This window comes from Ovis canadensis, chromosome 2, assembly GCF_042477335.2.
Source record: "Ovis canadensis isolate MfBH-ARS-UI-01 breed Bighorn chromosome 2, ARS-UI_OviCan_v2, whole genome shotgun sequence".
Taxonomy (NCBI): domain Eukaryota; kingdom Metazoa; phylum Chordata; class Mammalia; order Artiodactyla; family Bovidae; genus Ovis; species Ovis canadensis.
The window spans coordinates 77135259-77163181 of NC_091246.1; the positions used below are offsets into that span (position 1 = coordinate 77135259).

At 39.6% G+C, this 27923-nt stretch overlaps 2 protein-coding genes across 16 annotated transcripts in view; both read right to left on the reverse strand.

Annotated features, from left to right (window-relative positions):
- The window catches only part of PTPRD (protein tyrosine phosphatase receptor type D), a 443130-nt gene extending 423592 nt beyond the window's left edge, over positions 1-19538 (reverse strand). For all 15 annotated transcript variants that reach the window (XM_069576561.1, XM_069576552.1, XM_069576559.1 and 12 more), the window contains exon 1: positions 19372-19538. In XM_069576561.1, the coding sequence (XP_069432662.1) occupies positions 19372-19435 (64 nt within the window). In that variant the 5' untranslated portion in view covers positions 19436-19538. The remainder of the gene's footprint in view (positions 1-19371) is intronic.
- The window catches only part of LOC138432368 (uncharacterized), a 121074-nt gene continuing 112522 nt past the window's right edge, over positions 19372-27923 (reverse strand). Inside the window, exon 5 of the mRNA XM_069573721.1 lies at positions 19372-19538. Within this exon, the coding sequence (XP_069429822.1) occupies positions 19532-19538 (7 nt within the window). The 3' untranslated portion in view covers positions 19372-19531. The remainder of the gene's footprint in view (positions 19539-27923) is intronic.

Genomic DNA, 27923 nt, shown 5'->3' on the forward strand with positions numbered 1-27923 from the left:
AGTTAAAGATTTGAGGGAAAAAAATCCTCACAACCCCTCCTGCATTACTACTAGTCCAGGGCTAGAATTCCAGGTTCATACAAACAACTGATCTTAAACTCGGGGGTCTGGTTTGTTTCTGAACTGAGTCCCCATCTTGCCCACCTAAAAACCTTTATTCACTGCCTCAGCCTAGAGGACTATGGTGAGAATTGCTGAAGCCTTCCCTGTGAGGTCCATGGTAACTCCAGTGCAAACTCTGCATCAGGCAATCTGTCAGAATGCTACAACTAACAGTATCCTGGGAAATTTACACTGGCCATAATAATGAGTGCTTGGCCCTATGCCTACAGCTAAGGAAATATGAGTGGTCAGGGAAAAAGTGGGCCACAAACCTAAAGAGATGGTCTACATAATCCATTTTTTTCCCAAGATCTTGCTCTGTATGAATAGAAATCCATAACTTTAAGAGAGGATTTTTGTGCCCGAGTTATTACTGTCATCAGGAGCAATCACAGATTTTCCATACTGTAACCAGAGTAATCCTCATGATACCTAAATATAATCATCTCCACCTTCTGCCTTTAATAACTTATCATTTTCCTTTGCTGCAGTCCCCATTTTTCTGTCCTTTCCAGACACTAGTCATACTCCCTTGGCCTCAGGGCCTTGGCAGAAGCTCTTTATCCTGCTTGCAGGCTCTCAACAACTCAGTGGGATCTTAACTCACTTATGTGTCCAGGGAACCTGAATCCCCAACTAGGTTGATTCTCCTCCTTATACACTCTCTGTACCAGATGCCTCTTAAAAGCCCTTGTTCATTTATTCCCCTTGCATTTCCTAGAACATGCCAAGCAAGCTCCTGCCCCAGTCTCTTTGAACTGAACTGGCTCCCAGCCTAGAATACTAACCCCTTCCATGATTAATTTGCCACCCTCTTTCAAAACTATTTAACTGGTCCCTTCTCAATCGAGTTTACCTTGACCTGACCACTCAATTATAACAGTATCTGAATTCCCCCTCCTACACACACACACACAGAGTCTTGATTCTTCTACTCTGGCCTCTGCACAATTTTGAGCCCCTTAGGAGGTGCCCTTCATAATGCAAAATTCTGTTGTTTTGGTCACTAAACAGTGTATCCCAGAAACCTAGCACAGGAATCTCGCTGGAATGAATGAACTGCTTAAGGACCATGCACGCAAAACATTCAGAAAGGAGAAAGGGAGGAAGCTCAGACTTCAAGACTTGAACAACATCTGTGAATTCCAATGTGAGAGTAAAAAAAAGAAAAAAAAGATTTCTGGAAGAAAATAGCTTTGTGTAAATTTAAGGTAATGAATTGGATGGTACTGACAAATAAGCACAAGAGAGAGAAGCAAATCCTCCAGCTATATCTACCAATTATGAGCCCCTAATCACTACCTGGTACCTCACACACATTATCACAGTTAAGCCCCATGAAACAAGTGTAGGATACGGTTCTTATCCTTGTTTTACAGAAGAGAAACCTAAGATTAGATCAGAAGCTACAGTAGGGCATGGGTTCATCTTATTTACTACCACATTCCCAGCAACTTGCAACCTGCTGCCAGGTAGCAGGGGCAGAATATATGTTAACTGAATAAAAAACTACCCTCAGAGAGATTAATATACTTCCCCAGGACCACCCACCTAGTAAACAGCAAAAGGCAGGCTCTAAAGCCATATATTTTTTATTTAGAAGCTAATGCCTTTCCACTATACCATATTTCTTCAGTATGAAATTGTAAAACATATATGGACCTACAAAAATGCAGCAGTCTGGCCAACTATATGCCACCATAATTCTTCAGGGCATTTCAATATAACAGAAGGAAATAGAAAAATCAATATTCCTAGTGAGTGTCACTCAAATGATCAAGCAACAATCACACTTCATTGGATCTGTTTAATATGAAGAAGGGCCAAGGTACATTCTAGAAAGAATTCCATCAAAATTGATAAAAGTAAAAACTTCCAGTACCACATCCCTAGTCTTCCTACAAAGAGACAGTCGTTTTCACAGAAATATCATATTACCCAGACAGGACTGTATGAGTAAACTCATCGGCCTCCACCCAGCTGCTCACTTGGGCAGTGTCCTCTGAGCATAGGCCTTTGAAATGCTAATTCACTGGCTGAACAACTGCTCAACTGCTCTTTAGCCTTAAACATTCAGAAGCAGTACACTGGGTAGCCAGAGCAGCCCCTGAGGGAAAAAAGCTCCAGCAACCAGGCTGGCTTGACTCCAGGGGATGGATGAAATCAGGAGGACGGCGCGGGGGCCTCTCTCTCCAGCCCCCAGTGACGAGGGACCACCTGAGGTCCTTAAACCTGGCCTCCTTAGAATGTACAAAACTGGGGACCAGAGGATTGAAATGAATAATTCATTGTCCTCAATTCACATTCACCAGAAGTATCTATATAACTGCAGTTAAAGGACTTTAAATTTGCCCTTCTGCTTTATATTTCAGTGTGAGATACCTGGTAATGGAATCCATTCTCTAATTCACTTTCCACAAACAGAATCAGCCCAAATGTTTGCTGCTAATGCTTTGCTATTTTAACCACCTTCTGGAAGTTTTTGCTTTTTAACCATTTTCTGCTATTGTTAACCACTGAAAGGGCTGGAAACTCTTGGGATTTAGAAATTCTCATTTCTATTTTACAAAAGTCTATGGAGACTCAACACAGAGATTGAAAACCTCTGACCCTGGACTAGATCCATCCCCATTTCCTTTGGCCTCTATGTTACTGGTACTTAATGATTTTTAATTTAAATGTGTGAAAAGTAGGGCTACTTCACCTATAAATCTGGACTTCAGCTTTCTCTAGGAAAATCAGAAGGCCCTGCACATGCATGCATGCGGCACAAAGAGGCTGGGTGGCTGCTTCCCTCATGAAATCCAGCAGAGCCTCTCCAAAGAGCTAAACTGCTGCTTCCATATGAATTTTACTAGACTGGTCACTATGGGAACTGAATTTGCTACCGTTGGCTGCATTCAAGGCTCAGTTTTGGGAAGAGGAAAAGAGGCAGGATCTGAGATGAGTAAATACACTTTGCCTGTGCATAGAGAGTGGAAATTTTAGACAATTTCAGATTTAGTTTGTCTATAAAGGCTGAATAAAAAAATATGGCAACTATCATAACTCTTAGGAGAAACTCAAGTATCATAATACAGTGCATTAGATGCACTGGCAGAGGAGGGATAGGGTGGAAGAGAAATACACAAAGAAGTGCATACTTTTTGGCTACTTCTCTCTAGCTGTTTCCTCTATGACTCACTCTGTACTTACCAAGTTCAATCCATCACAAAATCCTGCAAGTTTTTAATCCTCTTAAATAAATGTGGTATCTGGCCCCGCTTTATCCTATAGCCACCATCTTGACTCTTATCCTGCTTGGCTTTACAGCAACTCACCCTGAAGTTCATCCTCTACACAGCTGTCAGTGACCTACCAAAAATACAATTTAGACCACATCACTTTCTAGTTTAAAACACTTCACTGCTTCCCTTATTAGCTGGTAATGCTAAGCTGGGATTAAGAATCAATTGGGGAACATTAAAAAAAAAAAAAAAAAAAAACCTATGCTTGGTCCTTAAATTCATATGTTTTGATTTAAATGTTCAGTGTGGGCCCTAGACAGCTATATTTTATCCCCAGTGATTATAAAGTATCACCAGGTTGAGAACCACTGATCTACCAGGCAAGCTCCAAGCTCTTCAGCTTTGTTTTAACACCCTCCGGTATGTTTCTGTCTCTACCATCTCTGTTCACATTCGCTACAAATTCCAACAGCCTGCTGCTGGCAACACCATATGCACGGGTCTACTACTGCACACAGCCCCCTATGTTGTAATTATCTCTTTATGTCTCCCCCACTATTCTGAGAGCAGTGACTTAGCTCAGTCTTCCTCTTACCTATAAGTTACCTGGGACATAGTGGGCCTAAGTAAGAGTGGCCAAAGTCAGCAGAAAAGATGGATCTGAAAGAGTAGGTAAGATCTGCAACGCCAAAGCTGTTAGGTCAGAAAGGGAGAGGGGAAGAATACTAGCAAAGCTGAAAAAACGGAAAGCACTTTTTGAGCTAAACAGGTTGGTGACTGTGAGTAATGTGTGAAAGCTTCTCTCAGGCCACAAAGAGGAGCCTAGTGGCCTGAGTGGGCTTCCCTCGTAGCTCAGCTGGTAAAGAATCCTCCTGCAATGCAGGAGACCCAGGTTCAATTCCTGGGTCGGGAAGATCCGCAGGAGAAGGGATAGCCTACCCACTCCAGCATTCTTGGGCTTCCCTTGTGGCTCAGCTAGTAAAGAATCCACCTGCAATGTGGGAGATCTGGGTTAGATCTCTGGGTTGGGAAGATCCCCTGGAGAAGGGAAAGGCTAGCGACTCCAGTATTCTGGCCTGGAGAATCCCATGGAGTGTATAGTCCATGGGGTCGCAGAGTTGGACAGGACTGAGTAACTTTTACTTTCAGTGGCCTGAGTAAATACACCAAAGGAAAGGGAGCCAATTTATCCCCTGCCCAATAGTGGTGTCAGATCCATTTGTTAAACTGCAAACTCTCTAGAGGGAACAGATCCCAGAATACAAGCAATTGTTTTATTATAATTATCATAATACCCTTCCTGTTTCTATCTCATTCCAAATCAGTACAATTAAAATGCAAAAAGAATTATGTGATTTGCAATTGCTAAATGATCTTTTTATATCCTTTTGCTGATGTAGTCTTGATTATTTCAGAAACAGTAGTTTTCCATGGTGGTTTCTGCCACTTAGTTCAAATGATTCATGCGGTGGGGATCTCATTCTTTCCCTTGAGACTTTACTCCATAGTTGAACAGACTTAACCATTACTCATCGTCCTTCTTATTCAGCCAAGATTTCTGTCTAATCTAATTAGTACTCTTTCTTCATGCAACTCTAAACAAGCTCCAATCCTTATGAGAATATTGTTAGGCCCTTCCTACATTTTCAGAAACTTGTGCCTTCTACTAGCTGCCAGGACAAACTGGCAATAGCTGGTGATTTAAATTTTCCCAAGTAAGTCAGGGATTCCAATTGCTATCAACTGCAAACTGCCCTCTCTCCATGCCCTATGAAGGCCTTTCCACCTGATGACAGTGTGGATCAAAGTGTTATTTCCGAGCATTGCTGCTGGATCAATGGTGCTTTCTTGTGAAGAGTTTTATTTTGCTTTTGATTTATGAGTGCTGAGATGGTACAGAGGACATCAATACTAGAAGCATCCATGAAGTGATCAAATTCACCATGATATTTCTGCTTTTGCTTGCCTTTATGAAACCAGTATCAGGCTTCAATACCCATGATTACAAACCTGTTTCTTTACAGACCGTGTTACAACATTCCCATCAAACATAACACTTCCCAACACTTTTTATCCTAAGATGTTCATAGCTCCAAATGTCAGGCTCACAGTGCAATGAAAACTATCCCACAGCTGATAAATTATTCATTTGTCAGGAGTTTACAATCTGAAGTGGCACTAAACAGCTGAGTACCTGAAGCACCCCCCAAAGACATAAAGCACAACAACATGCAAAGCTTATTCTGCATAAATTCTAAAGGTTAAGTGCTATTAAACATCTCTGTTTATCAAGAGACGTGCTCCTTGAACTCATTTATTCTAATTAATCTGCTCCCAATAAACGTTACTAACAAAGTAAAGTGCTAAAAGAGACTAACCAAACACATCGCTTTCCCCTGACTAATCCCACCAGGTTAAAACAAAGTTTTCTGCTAATAAATATTCTCTAGTCCCACTATTTTTAGAGGAGAACTTGTGTGCAAGGGCACAAGCAGAGGTCACGACCATGACCCTCAGTCCAAAGCTGGCTCACTGCATGGGTACCTAAATAAAGTTTTACTGTAACACCACGTCTCCCACATATTTATGAATTGTCTGTGGTTGTCTTCTTGTTCTAACACAGAGTTGAACAGTTGTCACAGAGACTGCCTGGCTCACAAAATAAAAAAAGAAAAATGTTTACTATATATGGTCCTTCACAAAAACCATTCATCGACCTCTGGTCAAAAGGCATGCAAAAATGTGGAAAGCTTTCAGAAGTCTACCACTAGATCAGGCTTTAACTAGTGTATATCAACATGTTCATCTCCTCAAGAAAGGACTACTGTTAAACACTTGTTAGAATGCCATCTGTGGTATGGAGCCAGAAGAGAAAAAAGAATAAATGACAGGTCCAAGCTAGTTCCTAAAGCTGGTAGGTGTTTCATTTTGTTGACAATAATCACTAGCATTCCAGTTACCTATTGCTGTGTTTCAAACCACCTCAAAACTTGCTTAAGACAAAGATTTCTCTGCCCAGGATTCTGCCTTGCAGGCTTCAGTTGGGTAGTTCTACTCAACTCATTTGAGATCACTCTCATGACACCAGGAGGAGGCTGGGCTCCAGCTAGAATACCTGGAAGGCCACAATATGTGCAGGCCTTCTGGGCAGTTCTTTCTTTCCATGGGGTCCCTCCAGCAAAGCAGCTGGGCATCTTTCTACAATGACTCCAGGCACCACAGAGTGGACATGGAAGCTCCCAGACTTAAAAGGGTCAAGCACAGGACAAGTACAGCATCTTGGCTGCAGCACTGTATTCGTCAAAGCACCTCAAGGAAACAAGCCCAATTCAAGGGGAGGAGAATCTGACTCCACCTTGAGAGGAGCTATAGAATAGTTTGTCCATGATTTCCTATCTACTAGAACATGACTAAGAAGATGATCACACCATGCTTACGGTGGTTAAAGTCATGCTTAAAGTCAGAACTTACTGCTGACAATTTCAATTCAAGTTGGCAGATGAGAGCAACAAGGAAGCCTAATGATAAGTGAAAATCATTTTATAATAAAATACTAGTTGCACAGATGCAAACATTTCCAAATTGATAGTATTTTTTTTTTAATTCAAACAGGACAGAAGCCTTCCTAAAAGTCATTCAATGGTTCTCTAGTTCTTACACAGTGCATAAACTATGGGTATGGTGTAACCTTTCCTCCGTGATTCTGAATCCTCGCTCTGCTATGAATGAAGTCCCAGCACCACTGCAGTGGAGATGGGCCTCTGAAATCTCCCTTGGTGGTGACAGCCCTCTGTCCCCTTGTCCAGATTTCTGGTCACTAAGCATTTTGTTCTTGTGCCTGCTCTTTTTAATCACTCTGCCTCTTCGACAGACAAAGCATCAAGAGAGCTGAATTTTAGGGCTTTCTCCATCACCTTCTCATCTTTTTGCTCCAGGCAAGTCATCTGTTCTGACCCTTGGTTTCTTTTATCTGAGAAGTGACTGATGCTGAAAGTGAAGCTCCAGTACTCTGGCCACCTGATGCAAAGAACTGACTCATGGAAAAGACCCTGATGCTAGGAAAGACTGAAGGCAGGAGGAGAAGGGGATAATAGAGGATGAGGTGGTTGGATGGCATCACTGACTCAATGGACATGAATCTGAGCAAGCTCCAGGAGTTGGTGATGGACAGGGAAGCCAGGCATGCTGCAGTCCATGGGGTCACAAAGAGTAGGACACGACTGTGCGACTGAACTGAACTGCGGATGATAAAAGGTATCCTCCCTACTCCTACAGTATTCAGGAATAAGGTAAGATATAAAATGTTTAAAAATTATAGAAGGGGATGGTATTTCCATGATGACTGCTATGAGATAAAGTGGATTTTATTACTAAAACAAAGTAAAATAATAAATTAACAAAATTAATATACTATAAAGAAACTTATTGATGTAATAACAATGGCTAATATTTATTTAGTGCTTACTATGTGTAAGGTATAGTTCTAAGCACCTTATATTGGTTAATATTAATCTTCACAGCAACCCTACAATTATCATGCAATACTCTACATAACAAATTGACACATAAAGAAATTAGGCAATCAGTTCCTGGTTATACAGATATTAAACAGAAATCACATTTAGCTTTATCAGTTTGCAGAGCTGATTTCAAGACCTCACAAAATGCCTAACATATTTCTGACAAAACTTCCCCCTTCTGTTAGAAGGGCAGAATCTCCCTCTTCTATTCTCTGCACCAGCATTCTGGACCAGAAAAGTGAAAAGTACTAGTCGTTCAGTTGTGCCCAACTCTCTGCGACCCCATGGACTGTAGCCCCTAGGCTCCTCTGTCCATGGGATTCTCTAGGCAAGAATACTGGAGTGGGTTGCCATCTTCCCAATCCGGATGCTGAACGTGAGTCTCCTGTATTGCAGGCGGATTCCTTACAGTCTTAGCCACTAAGGAAGCCCATCCTGCACCAGCACTTACACATTATTAGTCTTCTTAACCAAGGGTCTCTTTGCCCCTCTGGGAACATTTAGCCGCATCTGAAGACTTCTGGTTGTCACAACGGGGGCTAGACTGTTACTGGGAATAAGCCAGGGATGTGGCTACAATACTCAGGGCAAACCCCACCCAACACAAAGCATCACCCAGCCCAAAACATCAACAGTGTTAAGCTTGACAAACTCCGGGCTACACTGATGGCACAAATATAGCAAGGAGAGATTTAACCGAGTTCAGCATATAAGTTATAAAACAAATCTATGACGTGGATGCTTTTTTTTATTATGCTTCATTTGTTGCTGTTCAAGGTACTGCTTCATTCCTTGAGCTGAAAATCATCTCAGCTAGGAGAAAATGCAAGATAATTGATTTATACATACATCAGGCAAGTTGGCTTCTAAATGGGATAAAGATGAACCTTTACTGAATACCTGCCATGCATCAGGTATTCATAGCACTTTGCATAAAGGATTTCATTTGAATCTCACAGCAACTTGTAAGAGTTGCTTACAAGCATGAACATCCCCAGACGGTCAGAAGAATTGAGAAAAGTTTTCAAGGTAAGCAGAGGAACCAGAATTTAAGCCATATCTGGTTGCTAACCCTGTGTACTATTTTAGAGAAAACATATTTAAGTTATAGTTTAATAATCCTTAATTTATTATCCTATAACTCCCCTGGGCTTAAAACTAAGTCCAATATGTTAAATCACATAAGCAATAGATTTCCTTCAAATAAAATAAGTTTACCATGAAAAAGTGAATTAAAATTATTTCATCTATATAGAGGACACACTTTCCCTACAGGAGTCACTTAGGAATCCTGTTGCTGTGTGGTGGTGGTGTTGCTAAGACGTGTCCAACTCTTGTGAGCCCAAGGGCTGTAGCCCACCAGACTTCTCTGTCCATAGATTTTCCAGGCAAGAATACTGGAGTGGGTTGCCATTTGCATCTCCAGGGGATCTTCCCAACTTAGGAATTGAACCCAGGTATCCTGCACTGTAGGCAGATTCTTTACCAAATGAACACCATGGTTCTTAACTAAATGGAACCATATAGATGAAAGGCCTTTTAAATCTCCCTTCTTCCCTGCAAAGGTATGCTGGCCATCACTTTCCAATATAAAAAAGCTCTGTTTTCATATGTACCTCCTTAGTCCTCTCCAGCTCTGGATATTGATGGAGTGTAGACTTCACTGCATATTTCCAATGCAGAAATATCATCTGCTTCAAAAGAAAAACAAATTATGCCAGAGCTAAAAGCAGATTATTTTTGCTCTTGTTAACCAAAGGTTTCAGTGTCCAAAGTCTACTTGGATAGCACAAAGGAAATTTCATTCGAGGAGCTTATTAGAAAATGAATTTAGAACCTAATCAGAGATTGCACCATCCCTTCAATGAACTATTTGAGAAAGAAACATTTACTTTGTCCCAGTAGAGGACAGTGTTCCCAACTAAGGTTTCATAGATAGATATCCCAAGAACACATGTGTTTCCCACATACTGGAGCAATCCAACACCTTTTAAGGCCCACAGGGCCACATGGTCTAGCCCCACCCTGCTGTCCTGCCTTCCCACCCACTGTGCCTCAGACCCTTGGGCCTTATTTTTTCCTTTGAACATAGGAGGCTTCTTTCTTCAGGCTTTTGTGAATCACTGATCTAATTGCCTAGATGCCCTGAACCCTACTTTTTCACAGCTAGTGGCTCCCATCACTCAGCTTAAGTGTTGTTTCTCACTAAGCAACACCTTCCTCGATAGAAAATGAAGCAAAGCCCTGTCCCCTCCTCTAATACCCCCTTACTTTCACAGCACATCACCCCATTTCATTATCTCTGCTGCATTTATAACTATCGAAGTCACACCGTTCATTTATCTCTTGTTCATAACCTTGTGCGGCATGCTTCTCTCCTCCCTGCCCAGCGAGAGTGTAAATTCTGTGATAACAAGAACCAGGCTGCGGCTTGTTTGGGGCACACAGTAGGCATTTACTGAATTAAACATTAATTTTAAACTAAACATTGTGATTTAAATTTACTTTTAAAGGATACACATAGACATTAAAGAGGTGCTCTTTGTAACAACCTAAAATCACTACAGCTGAAAGCAATGAATGCCTTCCCTTAGTCTTTTTTTTTTAATAGCTAATATTTTTATTAATAGGTGGTTGCAGTAACATTTGGAGAAGGCAATGGTGCCCCACTCCAGTACTCTTGCCTGGAAAATCCCATGGACGGAGGAGCCTGGTGGGCTGCAGTCCATGGGATCGCTAAGAGTCGGACACAACTGAGCGACTTCACTTTCACTTTTCACTTTTACGCACTGGAGAAGAAAATGGCAACCCACTCCAGTGTTCTTGCCTGGAGAATCCCAGGGACGGGGAGCCTGGTGGGCTGTCGTCTATGGGGTCGCACAGAGTCGAACACGACTGAAGCGACTTAGCAGCAGCAGCAGTAACATTTTTGAAAATCAAGTTGTAAACTTTTGTTACCAATTAAAATGAGGTTCACAAAAATCTTAACTTGACCAGATATAAAACAATTTAAAAATCTTTAAAGGTGTACCGAGAAAAAAAAACAGGCTCTTTTTAAAGCATGTTTGTCATTACCAAAAATATCTGTCTTTAGGTAAAAATAAAAAGTCCCATGCTGCATAAATAATACAGATAGTTCTAATGATCTGGTCAATGGTATGCAGAACTTAAGGTCTGCAATTTTTTGTGGTAAACAAACAACCACAATTTATTTTTCTCTCACTCCTTTATGAAGTGAAGTGAAATGAAAGTCACTCAGTCATGTTCGACTCTACGACCCTATGGACTATACAATCCATAGAATTCTCCAGGCCAGAATACTGGAATGGGTGGCTGTTCCCTTTTCCAGGGGATCTTCCCAACCCAGGGATCGAACCCAGGTCTCCTGCATTGCAGGTGGATTCTTTACCAGCTAAGCCACAGGGAAGCAATTCAGCAAAAATAACAAACAAAGGAAAAACTAAGAGAGAAAATAAACTACTGGAATGCATTTAATCAGCTCCTTTTACTTCCCGCACTTATAGCCCAAAAGTAACGTACTATGCACTACTTTTTAAATATGAAAATATAAGTACTTAGTATATTTTAATGTCACATTTAGTAACTGTAGTATAAAAGAACTGTCAGAACACTATGTTGTGACTATACAAAATCCATCACATTGTAAAGTGAATTTTAAAACTTCGTTAGAGAACAAAAACTAAATTGAAATACCTTTTCTAGTAAGGTTTTAAAGTTCATTCACAGTTTTACACTAATTCTGGATTCCAAGGTACTTTTTTCTTTTTAAGAATACATTAATATAAAGGTAAGTTTAAATAAAATTGTCTGAACAACCAAAAAGAGAAATTATGAGCAATGATGTATTTAGGAGAAAAAGGACATGCTAAAAATAAAGAATTACATGTCCCTCATTAGCTTTTACTTTCACTCAGAATTATGATAATCTGTTGTTGGTTCAAGTTTTAGAAGAATATATCTCAGTAAAATCAACTAATTTTTTTCTTTCCAGTTTCAAGGCCATCTGGTCTTCCTAAATGCCATCACTCTTCTCTCCTGCTTCCCATCTTTTAACGTTCAACAAGACTCTTCAAAGATCTCAAAGACATTTTTGCTGGCCTGGCTCCAAAGACTTTTCCATCCCTGCTCCCATCACACTGCTGTTTTTTCACATCTTTCTGTTCCTCTTCCAGCTGCCCTTGGAGTAAAACCCAAGATTCTGAACAAGTTCTAAAGCCTCGAATTAGACAGCCCTGCTTACTTGTATATTCTTATTTGATTACTTCCTCCTTCTCACCACCTGGGATCCAGTTACATCCATTCTTTCAAGTCCCCAGAATACAGTAGGTTGTCCCTGTCTTGCCATATAAAAGTTTCTTGAACTTTAACAGCTCCTCAGGTGTAGTTAACTTCTATTCACCCATCAAGTGCTAACTCAAAAATCATTCCCTAAGAGCTATGCATTTGATCTTCTTTAATAGAACTACATCTTTTTTTAAAAAAATGATGTGAAAACTAGTAAAACCTGTAGTTAAAAGTCTTGTGCTAATATTGACTTTCTGATTTTGATAATGTACTGCAATTATATAACACATCATTACTGGGGAAATACGTGTGAAGTCTACATGGAAAATACTTTACAATTTTAATTTCTTTCAAGTCTAAAATTATTTCACAGTAAGCAAAAAAAATAAATCACTGCTTCAGAAACTTTTTATTACTCTTCTGAATAGCTGAGACACTAGCCTCCTTATTTTCTTCCCTCATAATATTTATCACTGAACATATAAAAATTTTGAGATTAATCATCCCTCTATGGGGTAAGGATCCTATTTCTTTACCTCATCCTTTTTTAGCCAGTAGTTACTTCAACACTTGACACAGGAAATATGTCCAATAAATAATCATTAAAGGGAGTATTAAATACATGAATGTACCAATCAGTCAATGCCTTTTGGTGGCAAAACTGTATATATAATAATACATATTTACAGTTTCAAAAGATACTGCTCAAATTATGAAGTTAATGGGATCACCAATGTTCTAAATATTGATCTAAATCTTTAGATCTACATACATATGATTCTAATTTGGAAATGATGCAAATCAATGAGAAAAAAGCACAACAGCAACTGACATTTAGTGAATATTTAATCCTATTCTTCAAAATACTTTATAAGCAGTTCTCTATTTAATCCTTAAGATATCCATATCGAATGCATGCCATTTTTCATCCTCATTTTACAGATATGAAAATGGCCTACAGACTTGTAACTTGCACATAGTCAGAACACTTATAAAGCAGAGGCAAGATTTGAACACAGGGCTTCACCTGGGGCTCAGCTTGTAAAGAATCTGCCTGCAATGCGGGAGACCTGAGTTCAATCCCTGAATTAGGAAGATCCCCTGGAAAAGGGAAAGCCTACCTACTCCAGTATTCTTGCCTAGAGAATTCCACGGACTGTATAGCCCATAGGGTCACAAAGAGTTGGACCTGACTGAGCAACTAAGCACATTCGGCTTCCAAGTCTATATTCTTAAGAAAGACTTCCTGCCTGGAGATAAAGCTTAGGCGTGCTGCTTGAGAGAGTTTTGAAAAGTGAGCTAAGAAATCTAAAGGAAGATTACAAGTTGATGTGGAACCACACTTCTTTAAATCTTTGTATCCCCACCATTATACACAAAGCTTTCCATGGAGTACATGCTCACTCACTAGCGCTCTCTCTTTCTCTCTCACACATACACACTGCATCACAAATGAATAAATAAATCTAAAGCAAGGTAAGGGAAAGAGAAAAAGCAAAATTATATGTAAGAGAATCTATTTCCACCCAAGCACCAGTACTTTTAATTCTTTATTTCAAGATGGACCCTGGTTGGGAATTCTCTGAATTTACTGAAGCAGGACCACAAAGGCAGAAGAGTGGAGGCTCCCAAACAGATCAAACTTATCAGGTAAATAGTAACTATGCGAGGAAAATTAAAGAAACTAAGAATGTCCTGGGAAAGAAATTAAGGAATCACAAAATGGTATAGTCAAATATCACCAGGCTATGAGCAGTAACAAGAAGCAATTCACAAATATTTCAGATGTTGTTCCATCTGTCAAGCTTAAGGGCCTCATCACAAGTAGAGATCAGAGATAACAAATACGTCCTATCTTGGACTAAAAATAAAGCAAGTCCCTCTATACACAATAAAATGCTTTGAAGTATACACATTTGTTGATTGTGTGACATATTCTTAACCTTACTAGATAGGTACAGCTCTGCTGGGAGCAATTAATTGAGAAAGCTACAGAAAACTCTGCAAAGGATAAGTGAAATAGTTGGAATACTTTTCTTGCTGCAGACAGCTGGATGGTGCTAATTTAGCTAGCTACTTTACTGTGAGGGGAGGAAGGAGGGAGCAGTAAGGGTTTTTTTATTTTGTCACATCTCTGCAAATTCAGAGAAAAGGAAAACAAGGAAGGCATTGATAAGCATGGAAAATGAACTGGCTTTCTTCCTGCTTTCGTCAATGAGCATGTCTATTCTAACTGGCCCAAGGAACCAGTACACTTTTTATTCAGGTGACATACACCAAAGGGAATCTAACCAGAGAGCTGTGCTAAGCAGCAGTTTACCTTTTGTTTTTCAAATAGCTTTACTGGAATACAATTCACAGACATACAGATCACCCATTCAAAATGTCTTACTTCAATGGTATTTTGTACCTGTATATCCAATTAGTATCAGTACCCCAATCAAATTTTAGAACATTTTCATCATCCCTAGCATTTAATACATTTTAATAGATCGTTAAATGGTTTGTGATCTAAATACATAAATACATGCAAGCATATATACATGTATCATACATATGTAAACACTCATAATCCAAAATAAAAACTAAAGGACATTTCTGATGAGCTATGAATGCTCTCAGTGAAACAGCCCTGTCTACTGGAAGGAATACACTTTGATGACAGAAAACAGACAGTCTTTCCATTCCTAACTTCATTTTGGTGATCTAAGTACTTGAGTTAGGCTTCTTTGCAGAAGTAATTTCTGCAAAATACAAAAGGAATCATTCGCCCTGCCCTTCAAACTCATCATTTTCCTGTGTTTTAGTTTTCTTCCTGAAGAATAATTTCTGGCCATATCAAAAGCCACTTACTCTCTTCATTACTGTGTTTACTTCCATCTCGACCTTTCCAGACCAGGGACCCATATATTCCTGTATTTGGTTAGAGTAACTATCTCCAGCTCCTCCTTCTGAGCAGCTCAAGAAAATTCATTACAGGACGGAACAAAACAGGAAGATGGAAACACTTTCCATTATCCATTAGACCCAAGCCAAATTAATTTTAAACTGGTAATATCTTAAGCTTGAAAAAGCAGATATGCTTCAAATTTTCCCCTCTTGATCTTCAGATTAACTCCTGGAACAGAGTTTATAAGAGTTGCCTATGTATAGGATTTTTTTTTTTTTTAAACAGAGAGGCAAGCTGGGGACTTTAACACACTGCAGGAAAATCTGGTTTATCTGGCTTATCAATCATCCAAATTTTGATAATCTGTAGATCAAATTTAAATAATTTTAGCACAGTACCTAAACACAAGTACTCAATGAAAAATGTTAGCTGAATGTTTTTGAATAGTAATAGATAACACTTATTAAATATCTACTGTGTGTTATCTGCTGATGTGTGTTTTACATTAATTCATTTCATCCTCAATAAACCTGAGAAGGCACTATTCTATGCCATCACCATCATCACTCACCATCCACATTTTTAAGACAGGAAATTGAGGCAAAGAGTACGAGGCATCATGCTCCAGGTTACAGTAGGACAGCCAGAATTTAAAACCAGACTCTGGTTTCAGAGCTTACTTTACTGAGTAGCACAGAAAACAAGCAAGGAAAAAATGGTCATCTTACAATACCGCTGTCAATCTATTCTCTAATGTCAAAGAAATAATCGAGTTACACTGGACAGAGAGATATACTACCAGAGGGGGGATAAAAGAAACCTAGTTGCTTTCATATAGGACAGAAGTACTGCAAGTTGTTGGGGACTACAGGGAGGTTCATTAACAGCAAGAAGGAAAATGAGGGTGTGTTCACCATCTGAGACAGCAAAGTGGCAAAAAGCAGCGGGAAAAAGATGACCTAAACCGTTTTAGGAATTCATCTGTCGACAGTTGTGTTTATAATAAAGATCCAGTAACACTCACGTCCAATGGCAGTGGCCAAGAAGCATAAACTCAGGTCTAGACTGTAAATGATTTCATTGTAGTGAAATCAGTTTTATAGAAGAAGATTTAACAGCAGATTCTTGGTCTGCATTTAGTTTAAAAAACAAAAAAAATGACTGGTAAATAGCAAACTAATACTAAATAAAATTATCAGAAACTATTATGAAAACTGAACCAACAGAAAGATATTTACCCCAGGATTATATTAATATAATATATTCTAAATTCATCTAGAATTTGCACGCATATTAACACCAAACTGATCTCAGTCAAACCACGACAGAAAACTGGTCAGCCTGGCATGCAGAAGGGCTACTCTTAATACTGAGAGAGACTTGACTCTTCCCTGAGACCACAGCTCTACCATGTGTATGTGCGTTCAAGAAGCAATAAGCGACAACATTTCAAGTGTTACACACATAGGACAAAAAGAAATAGGATCCACGCACACGTGCAGTCTTTAAAAATAATAGTGGAGATTGACCAGGCACTTTACATAGGCACTGCAAAAACTATAAATTTTTGCTAAAGGGATATTATCACAATTCTTCAACCTGGGTTTGAACCAAGGCTCACGAGAGCTCTTCTAAATGCAACATCACACCAGCACTTTGCTCTGGTGTTCCACATAACAGATCATAAGCCTAACTTCATGGCTCTTTGGAATTAATCATTTCTAAAGGGAGGGAGTTGAACACATAGAGTTAAGAGAGCTCACCAGAGTGGCTGCTTTCCACTCCCAACCTAACATATCATCCCTTCTTCAAAAGAGAATAATATTTAAAAAGAAATTATTCAATAGTAACTGAATGGCTTTGACAAGCTACTATTAAATTTTGAAATATAACTTCCAATGCCTTGTACAAATATAAAATACAGTTAGGAAAGAGGGAAAAAATATAGCTAGATATTCTAAAGAAATCATAGAGAAACAAATCAGTGGCCCAGGTAATACAAGCCTGAGAAATACCATCTTTATACGGCGGTGAAGAATCAATTTTTTCTTCATTGTAACTTCTATCTTTATTTTTTTCGGTGTTTTAAGTGATGCTAATGGCACAATTTAATGGCTTACAGTCTAAATCCTATTTTATCCATTGTTCTTTAAACATTCTTAGTGGCTAAAATTGTATCTCAGGCTCTATATGTGTTTACATGCACCATGAATATCCTCCAATAGATTACTAGGGGATGTTCTTTCTTCTTTTACAATGTACCTAAAAAAAAAAAAAAAAAAAAAAGAAAAACCATGGCTGATTCTTTGTTTCCCCAGGAATACTCAGGTTACATATGCTGTTCAACAATGGTAAAAGAATGTATTAAAGGGAAAATATCCTAAAGTAAGGTTGAGGAGACACAAACACGAAACAAAATTAATTTGGCAAAGAAGAAGCCTGCCCCTCCTTGTAGTGCAAAGGGAAGAGTGAGCGAGTAAGGATTATTTTCCAGATTACATCTTGAGGTTGAAAATTGGTATCACATATATATATATAACATGGTAAATATCTTAATGTAACTAATAATCACTTACTCAGGCCTTTGTAATTTCTTGCTTAAGATTCTACTGGATAAGAAATGTGAGGAAAGAGTAGAAGAGAAAGAGAAGAGGGAGAACAAGAGGAGGAATACTAGACTGTCTTTAAAAGATAATTTTAAATTTTAAAAGTACTTGTTCTTCAGTGCTTGGTATCTGTCTGCCACTTTTCACCAGAGAATTAAGCAAAAGCAAAGCTTTTCAGTAGAAGAATATGCTTACTTATCTAGAATGATAACTTCGTGGATATATGATAATTAGGTGTAGTAACTTTAAGAAAATCTCTAAGATATGATATTAAAGTGAATTCCCACGGTCTTAATATGCTTTTGCCAAAAATTAAAAACTGTAGAACAACTTATTTTTTTTCACTCTAGCCACAACAGAGAAATAAATCCATATGCCTTATTTCTTTAATACACTAAATTTAGATTTCAATATTAAAATAGGTTTTGACATAAACGGCTTTAAAATAACACAAGCGTCTTTCATTTGGGTCTTTTCCCAGTTAATTATTTGCTGGCATTGTAGTAGAAATTCCTTGGCTTCACCTTAAACCAGCACTCCCAAGTGCTAATTAGGAGACTATATACATTATTAACCAGAGAATGCTGTGCTTAAAACATGTATGTTCCATATGTATCCTATCATTAGCAATATTCCTTTCACTCCTGGAAAGCTCTCTTTAAAAACTAGAGCCCCTATTTAAACAAAGAAATTGGCTGCTATTGAGGAAAGTCTTGTTGAAATGCAATTAATAGGTAAGGGCCAACAGGACGCAGGATCACTGTCTTTGAAACATCTTTAACATGAATCAAGTTTAATCTGAAATAGTCGGTGTAAGTAAAAGTTAACGACTACAGATGTTACACACTTTGATAGTACCAAGGGGACTCCAAAGAGAATGGTCAACTCTCATAAGAGCTAAACCACTAGCAAGAACCAGACATGTCGGTGAATGCAAGCCAGACGTGCCTTTTTCCAGGACTGTCTCTTCCCCAAAAGCCAAAGGACAGATGGAGAAAGAAACATTAAGTAAACAAGGTAGGTCTAATGACTTCTGAATTACAAAGGAGATATGACAGTCTCATTAACTGGCAAGTTAATTGACCACAATCTTGGCTTCACAAACTGAGTCCCATAATCCAAACTTTGGGGTCTGTATGCCACAGAATTCTCCTCACACTTCCACACTCTTCACCCAGCCACAGAGTTGTCAGTTCTGCTTGATTTGTTTGAATACTGTACTCCACGACAGCTGTCGGAAACGGTACATTAGAACAGCTGCTATGACAGCTACAAGGGCTTGGAAGTTTAATTGGGCTCAATGTGACATTGTGCATTTTTCTAAACATAGACATAGCCACAAAACTAAAGAAATTTCTAATGGGTCTGAGCAATGTTTACTTATTGGCACCAACAACTGGTTAATCCCAGTTTGTGTTCTATCATTGGTCTCATAGTATCTTTTGCCACTGGGCTGGTAAGAGTATTAGAAAAAAAAAAAAGCCAAAACAGTAGGAGCAGTTAGATGCACAAGAAAAAGGGCATTAAGCAAGAGAGGAAATGGTAAGGAAGTCACATCAATAATCTCTCTGAAAGGCTGGCTGGTAGCCAAGGAGGATCCCACAGTGTCTCAGGATTTACTTCCAAAGGAAACATATTCAGCAGCCCTGAGCATGGTGCCAACTGCAAACAAAACCACTCATTATGGTCCCAGCCCCCCAGGGAAGGGGAGGATGGCTTACTCTCAGCATCCGCGTGGAGGAAGAAGGCAAGGAGCAGCAGCAATGGCCTGGCTATGTGCACCATCTTGCAGCTTGGCACCAGCACACACTGGCAGCTTGGAATCACTGCCTCAGAAGCCGCAGCAAGTCAGCCTGATCTGAAATTTCAGCTGGAACACTTTCAGAGCCTGTGAGGGGGGCGGTAGAAGAAAGGGGAGAAAGACAAAGACACTTAGACTCCTCACTCTTTTCACCTTGTTCCATCCCACCACCATGAGAGACGCAAACCACTGTATATAGCCCATAAACTGTAACCGTGATGCCTTTGTATTAGGAAACAAACAACCTGGTTTGTGAAATGAGGCAGCCCAAGCTTATCTTATTCCCATGTTCAGGTCATCTTGAAGCCAACCATTTTGAATTTTACTCTCTGCTCAGGCCACCTTTTGGGCAATGCTTTATGAGAAGAAACTGTCACATCTTAGGAAATATTACATGAATACATCGGTGGAAGAAAGCACATCAATGTTATGTGTAAGATTTAAGAGATGCTCCACCGTGCAGGATAAAAGTCTATTATTGGCAGAATAATGGAAGTTGCTTTTTTGGCACCAGGTGAAATGACAGTGTTAATTCAACTTCTCCAGCTAAACAGTAGAGGTTAGAATGTTTTACACCAGCACATTTGGCTTCTTCCCTAAAGACACATCACATTTAGGTCTAGTTTGGCTTCAATAAGTCAAAACAATAGCTAGCATAAGCCACTTTGACTTAGCAGGATGTTTATATGCCTCCTGGGCAAGGGCTTAGTTTTCTCAATCCTCTATGTAAAATCAATAAGCCACAGACTACTTTTACAGAGCCTACTGCGTGCAAAACATCAGAACTGCTACTCATTTGTGCATCTCAAGATACACAAATGAGTCAGATTCCACCCTCTGTGATTTTCCAGTTTAGGAGGGAAAATAAGCCAGGTACGTTGGATGATGAGTACAGGTTAATAAGCGATTAGTGCCAGGGAGGAAAGCCTAATAATGCCATGGAATACAGGGAGCAGGAATGACATCATGGAAAAAAGCAGTGTCTCCAACTAGACCCTGGAGTACTGGCAGGATTTTACCAAAAGAAAGGCAAGGCATTCCAGGAATTCTAAGCAAAAAGCAGGGCAGTGAAAAAGGAACCCTGGCAAAGGTGAGTCACCTGACTGGCCTGGATCAGGACTTCCCAAATATCAATATGCATCAGAACCACCTGGCATGCTTACACCAAGGCACCCTCCCAACAGAGTCTGTGATGTAGTAGGTCTGTGGTGGGGGTCCAGAAACCTGCATTTCTAACGAGTTTTTGAAAGATGCTGAAGCAGCTGATCCCAGGTCCACACTGACACTACAGGATAGGTGTGATGGATCCGTTAGGAAACCAAAAGAGGATGAGGCAAAACACAATGGCTCAGGCTTAAAAAACAGCAGATAGTGGAGAGCCATGGATACCAACCTAAGTCTACCAGCCTTTCTGCAGCAAACCACAAAGGGGATTATTTAAGGCTTTGGAGAAGAACAATACAGAATGAAGCTTTGAAAAGATTAAGTGACAGCTGAATGTGGGATGATTTACAGAACACTATTATCAAGAGTCACAAGTAAGAAGTAACACAGACCATAAGAGTGATGGTGGTCCTGGTGGGAACAGAAAAAGAGGAAGTGATGACTGACTGGCTCCAAGCAACAGTTGGAAGTATGGCTCTTTAGGTAATAAATAATAGTTCCTACAGAACCTTCAGTAAATTGAACACAACATTTTATACACAGTAGGCTCTTAATAAAGAAAGAAAGCATTTTCAACATTATCGCCTTCTCCTTTCACTGTGAGAGTAACTTAAGAAAGACAATCAGAACATGTTTGCCCATGAAATGGTTATCTCTAAGTTTTGCATGTTGGAATATGTGGAGACACATACAAACTTGTGACAAGACACTAGAGATAGCCAGAAATACCCTAGAAACTTAAAATAACTTGTACTTTAAAAAAGAATTGCAATACAGATACCATAGTGCATCTTTTACGAAACTGAGCACGAGAATAAAATTTTTTCTAAAAAGATACTTTTTCAGTGCTATACATGAATGGTATGAATGCAAGAAATACAAAACCAAAAGGAAAGGAGTGAATCATTCTAAGTACCATTCCACTAGATAGCCTTTTTTTCTTTCTTTTCAACAGATTTGTGGGTGGCATGAAGAATCAAATTGTATATTAAAATGCACATACTTGAAACCAAAAGCTAGCCAGCTGCTCCAAATCAGCTATTGTTATCAATCTCATTTGGAAAACAACTTATCAAGCAGTTCACTGCTATCAAATGTTAAAATTCTCCAAACTTCATAGCAAAAGTGCTAAAGGAATCAGCTCTTCCCCTGCCCCCCTTTCACCACTCCCATCCTCACGCCAGCATTTCAAATGACAGCAAGTCCAGGAGACATCAGTCCTGTCAGACTCAATTTGTGTCTGTGCGAGCGTATCAGAGCCAACTGCTACATAATGCCTCCGTGCAGTCTCAGAGATGGAGATGTATGGAAGGGTCTCTCAGGAAAGGGGTGATCTGGTTTTCCCCCTGCTTGACTAAAGGGACATAAGAAGACTAAATTCTTCCCAATGAAACTACAAATGTTATCTCTGGACTTGACCCAGCGACAGGATCTAGAAATAGACACAGATATGAACATACCTATTTTCACTTAAATAGGCTATGCCCTTGGCCGAGATATGACAAGAGGAGATCAGAGGTGTGAAGATAAAACCAGTTCTAGAGGTTCATTTTGGCCAATCTCTCTTCTGTATCTTGTTTATAACAGAAACTTTGCTGAAAGGAAAATGCTGGCTTGTGTATCAGTAAGATGGAATTTGAATTTTGGTACAAAAATGGGCAAAAGATCTTTCCTATTTTAGAATTTTTTTATGTGGGCCCTTCTTAAAGTCTTGACTGAATTTGTTACAACATCACTTGTTTTAAGGTTTTGTTTTGTTTTGTTTTTTGGCACAAAGGCTAAAATGTGGGATCTTAGCTCCCCAACCAGGGATCAAACCCCCACCAGAAGGCAAAGCCTTAAGCACTGGACCTCCAGGGAAGTACCTGGACAAGAGATTTTTAAGGAAACATTTTCAGTGTAAATAATGCAGATAAATCAATGTTACAAGTACTTTCAATTAGCCTAAAGAAAGTGTAGCCAAGAACTCTGCAATAAAAACAGCAAAAAAAGGGGGTTGGAGATACTAAAAGTACCATGGTCTAGTTTACGTCACAAATTATTCTGCATCTGTCCAACAGCCCTCAGCAGAGGCTAACTCTGTGATTTTTAACTACCCTGCCCTTTGTGTCTTTTATAAACTGGGACAGGCAGATAAAACTGAACCATCTAGATGAGCTGAACATAAAATTAAAAATATTTAAAACTCCCTGGTTTCTTACTGCTCACAGCACAAAGATGTTAGCAAGAATTTTGCTGATTTCCATTTTCTTTTCTATTATGTACGTGTGTGGTTAGAGAAACTAACAGCTCAGAGGGCCAGTGTGCGCAATCTAATTTGAAATGGAACAATATATTTGCCCTGAGTCTTGAATTACTGCTTCAAGTGGTCTCATTAGCTGACACCTATCTAACCCTTTAACTTCGAGTTAACATTAGAACCCTTTTCTGCAATAAATATATTCATATTCAAATTGATAAAATGCTTAAGGATTTTTTTCAGCTTTCTGTATTGTGGGTATTTCTATAGATTATGTTAACAAAAGAGAAAACAGCTTTAAAAAAATCTTTAAAGTTCCTAGAGAAATGGTGATTATAGGTTTTTTGGAGGAAATGTGCAAAATAAACATGGAACATCTCGCCATACCAGCAAGCAAAGAGGCTTTCGGGCATTACCAGGGGTTTTCTTTGTTTTAACTTTTTATATTAGACTGGAGTATAGCCAATTAACAAAATGCTGTGACAATTTCAAATGAACAGCAAGTGACTCAGCCATACATACACATGTATCCATTCTCTCCGAAACTCCCCTCACGGCCTGGCTGCCCCATTAACACTGAGCAGAGTTCCCTGGGCTACAGAGTCGGATCTTGAGGAAGCCACGGTGATGAGGCTTCTAACAGTCAAATGTAGGAAAATCTGAGTGGCAAAGAGTAACAATTGCAATAAATTGGAACACATCACATCAAACTGCATGAGCTTGTAATCTTAAAAATTATTTGCAAAAATTATACTGGTCAATCTAGGAGAAAGCTAAAGAAGGAAACCATTATTCTGAAAAGAGGGAGACAAAGGTAAATAATTAGGTTTTTTTAACCTCGATAAGAACTTAATGTTGCCTTCACTAGAAACTGGATATTGTTTATTCCTATACATTTCGCTTCTTTCTGTCTTAAAATACCCCTTTTAAGACATCTTAAAAGGAATAATATGGTAATGGGATTTAACCTGAGTATATGCCCATTAAAGAAGGGAGATGGTGGGGTAAGAAGGAAATCCCTAAATGTTGTGACTTCTTTTATTCAACTTCTCAAACAGATCAGTTAGTGAGTTCAGTCAGTCAGTCATATCCGACTCTTTGTGACACCATGAAGTGCAGCATGCCAGGCCTTCCTGTCCATCACGAACTCCCGGAATTCACTCAAACTCACGACCATCGAATCGGTGATGCCATCCAACCATCTCAACCTCTGTTGTCCCCTTCTCCTCCTGCCCCCAATCCCTCCCAGCATCTGAGGCTTTTCCAGTGAGTCACCTCTTTGCATGAGGTGGCCAAAGTACTGGAGTTTCAGCTTTACCATCAGTCCTTCCAAAGAACACCCAGGACTGATCTCCTTTAGAATGGACTGGTTGGATCTCCTTGCAACCCAAGGGACTCCTAAGAGTCTTCTCCAACACCACAGTTCAAAAGCATCAATTCTTCGGTGCTCAGCCTTCTTCATGGTCCAACTCTCACATCCATACATGACCATAGGAAAAACCATAGCCTTGACTAGACAGACCTTTGTTGGCAAAGTAATGTCTCTGCTTTTGAATATACTGTGTAGGTTGGTCATAACTTTTTTTTCCAAGGAGTAAGCGTCTTTTAATTTCACGGCAGGAATCACCATCTGCAGTGATTTTGGAGCCCCCCAAAATAAAGTCTGACACTGTTTCCACTGTTTCCCCATCTATTTCCCATGAAGTGATGGGACTGGATGCCATGATCTTCATTTTCTTCATGTTGAGCTGTAAGCCAACTTTTTCAGTCTCCTCTTTCACTTTCATCAAGAGGCTTTTTAATTCCTCTTCACTTTCTGCCATAAGGGTGGTGTCATCTGCATATCTGAGATTACTGATATTTCTCCCAGCAATCTTGATTCCAGCTTGTGCTTCTTCCAGCCCAGTGTTTCTCATGATGTACTCTGCATAGAAGTTAAATAAGCAGGGTGACAATATACAGCCTTGACACACTCCTTTTCCTATTTGGAACCAGTCTGTTGTTACATGTCCAGTTCCAACTGTTGCTTCCTGACCTGCATACAGATTTCTCAAGAGGCAGGTCAGGTGGTCTGGTATTCCCATCTCTTTCAGAATTTTCCACAGTTTATTGTGATCCACACAGTCAAAGGCTTTGGCATAGTCAATAAAGCAGAAATAGATGGTTTTCTGGAACTCTCTTGCTTTTCCCATGATCCAGCAGATGTTGGCAATTTGATCTCTGGTTCCTCTGCCTTTTCTAAAACCAGCTTCGTCATGTGGAAGTTAATGGTTCACATATTGCTGAAGCATGGCTTGGAGAATTTTGAGCATTATTTTACTAGCATGTGAGATGAGTGCAATTGTGCGGTAGTTTGAGCATTCTTTCTTTGAGATTGGAATGAAAACTGACCTTTTCCAGTCCTGTGGCCACTGCTAAGTTTTCCAAATTTGCTGGCATATTGAGTGCAGCACTTTCAGAGCATCATCTTTCAGGATTTGAAAGAGCTCAACTGGAACTCCATCACCTCCACTAGCTTTGTTTGTAGTGATGCTTTCTAAGGCCCACTTGACTTCACATTCCAGGATGTCTGGCTCTAGGTGAGTGATCACACCATCATGATTATCTTGGTCTTGAAGATCTTTTTTGTACAGTTCTGTGTATTCTTGCCACCTCTTCTTAATATCTTCTGCTTCTGTTAGGTCCAGACCATTTCTGTCCTTTATCAAGCCCATCTTTCCATGAAATGTTCCCTTGGTATCTCTAATTTTCTTGAAGAGATCTCTAGTCTTTCCCATTCTGTTGTTTTCCTCTATTTCTTTGCACTGATCGCTGAAAAAGGCTTTCTTATCTCTTCTTGGTATTCTTTGGAACTCTGCATTCAGATGCTTTTATCTTTCCTTTTCTCCTTTGCTTTTCACTTCTCTTCTTTTCACAGCTGTTTGTAAGGCCTCCGCAGCCAGCCATTTTGCTTTTTTGCATTTCTTTTCTATGGGGATGGTCTGATCCCTGTCTCCTGTACAATATCAGGAACCTCCATCCACAGTTCATCAGGCACTCTATCTATCAGATCTAGTCCCTTAAATCTATTTCTCACTTCCACTGTATAATCATAAGGGATTTGATTTACATCATACCTGAATGCTCTGGTGGTCTTCCATACTTTCTTCAATTTAAGTCTGAATTTGGCAATAAGGAGTTCATGATCTGAGCCACAATCAGCCCCCAGTCTTGTTTTTGCTGACTGTATAGAGCTTCTCCATCTTTGGCTGCAAAGAATATAATCAATCGGATTTCGGTGTTGACCATCTAGTGATGTCCATGTGTAGAGTCTTCTCTTGTGTTGTTGGAAGAGAGTGTTTGCTATGACCAGTGTGTTCTCTTGGCAAAACTCTATTAGCTTTTGCCCTGCTTCATTCCATATTCCAAGGCCAAATTTGCCTGTTACTCCAGGTGTTTCTTTACTTCCTAGTTTTGCATTCCAGTCTCCTGTTATGAAAAGGACATCCCTTTTGGGTGTTAGTTCTAATAGGTCTTGTAGGTCTTCACAGAACCATTCAACTTCAGCTTCTTCCACGTTACTGTTCAGGGCATAGACTTGGATTACTGTGATATTGAATGGTTTGCCTTGGAAACGAACAGAGATCATTCTGTCGTTTTTGAGATTGCATCCAAGTACTGCATTTTGGACTGTTTTGTTGATCATGATGGCTACTCCATTTCTTCTAAGGGATTCTTGCTCACAGTAGTAGATATAATGGTCATCTGAGGTTAAATCCACCCATTCCAGTCCATTTTAGTTCGCTGATTCCTTGAATGTCGACGTTCACCCTTGCCATCTCCTGTTTGACCACTTTTAATTTGCCTTGATTCATGGACCTGACATTCCAGGTTCCTATGCAGTATTGTTCTTTACAGCATCAGACCTTGCTTCTATCACCAGTCACATCACAACTGGGTATTGTTTCTTCTTTGGCTCCCTCCCTTCATTCTTTCTGGAGTTATTTCTTCACTGATCTCCAGTAGCATACTGGGCACCTACTGACCTGGGGAGTTCAACTTTTAGTATCCTATCATTTTGCCTTTTCATGCTGTTCATGGGCTTCTCAAGGCAAGAATACTGAAGTGGTTTGCCATTCTCTTCTCCAGTGGACCACATAGTCAAACAGATCAGGCCTCTATAAACTGACTAGGAGAGATTTTCAATTATTTAAGAGGAAAAAAAAAAATCTGTAAGGAGGATGTGCTACCAGGGAACTCTGATTAATGAGACAAAAGCAGGGCTGGAGCAAACTTTGTAGTGAGTCTGGTAGAACGCTGAGGGTGCTTCGTGAATTTCCTGTGCCCTCAGTACACAGTTATAACACAAGGAAACAAAAAGAAAAAAACAAAATCAACTTTCAACACTTCGCTTATTCATGAGGATTTTGCAGCAGAAGATAGTCCGTTAAATATTTTTTTCATGGTCTAGGACAAGAATCCTTTAGCACTATTCAATAAAACCTTATGTAAGATAGAAATATTCTTTATCTGCACTAATGACTGACTATATTAAACACAGCTAGTGGAACTGGGGAAGTAAACACTTTCCTATATTTAAGTTTAAGTTTAAATACTCCCATGAGGATAGTGGGTGCCCCACTGTACAACTCAGTCTATAGCTTCATTTTTCAACAGCTCTGGACAGCACAGCACAGCTGTAAACAATGCCTAGGTTGTATGGGCTGTAAACTGAAACAATGAGGTGGGAATCTTGGGTCCATGTCGACCATGGCTCCCAAATAAATAGACCCTAAGGATTCACTCTGTTAGACAAGAAAACTCACCCAACCTCTGGGTCACTCAGTCCCCCATCCCTGACCCTCACCCTGCCAGAACAATTGTTACAGTGTTTCAAACTAATTCATATATGTGGAATATCAAAAAATGGTCAGGCGTATAACTGAAAAAAAGGTCCAAATAGAAACACTGTAGTTAAAAGCCAAAAAAAACCAGCTATTTCATGTCACAGCTTTAAGTGTTGCATTCCCCACTACTAGAAGATTCCTGTTTGGGATATAACAGAAATGGGAACTCTTGACAGCAAAGAC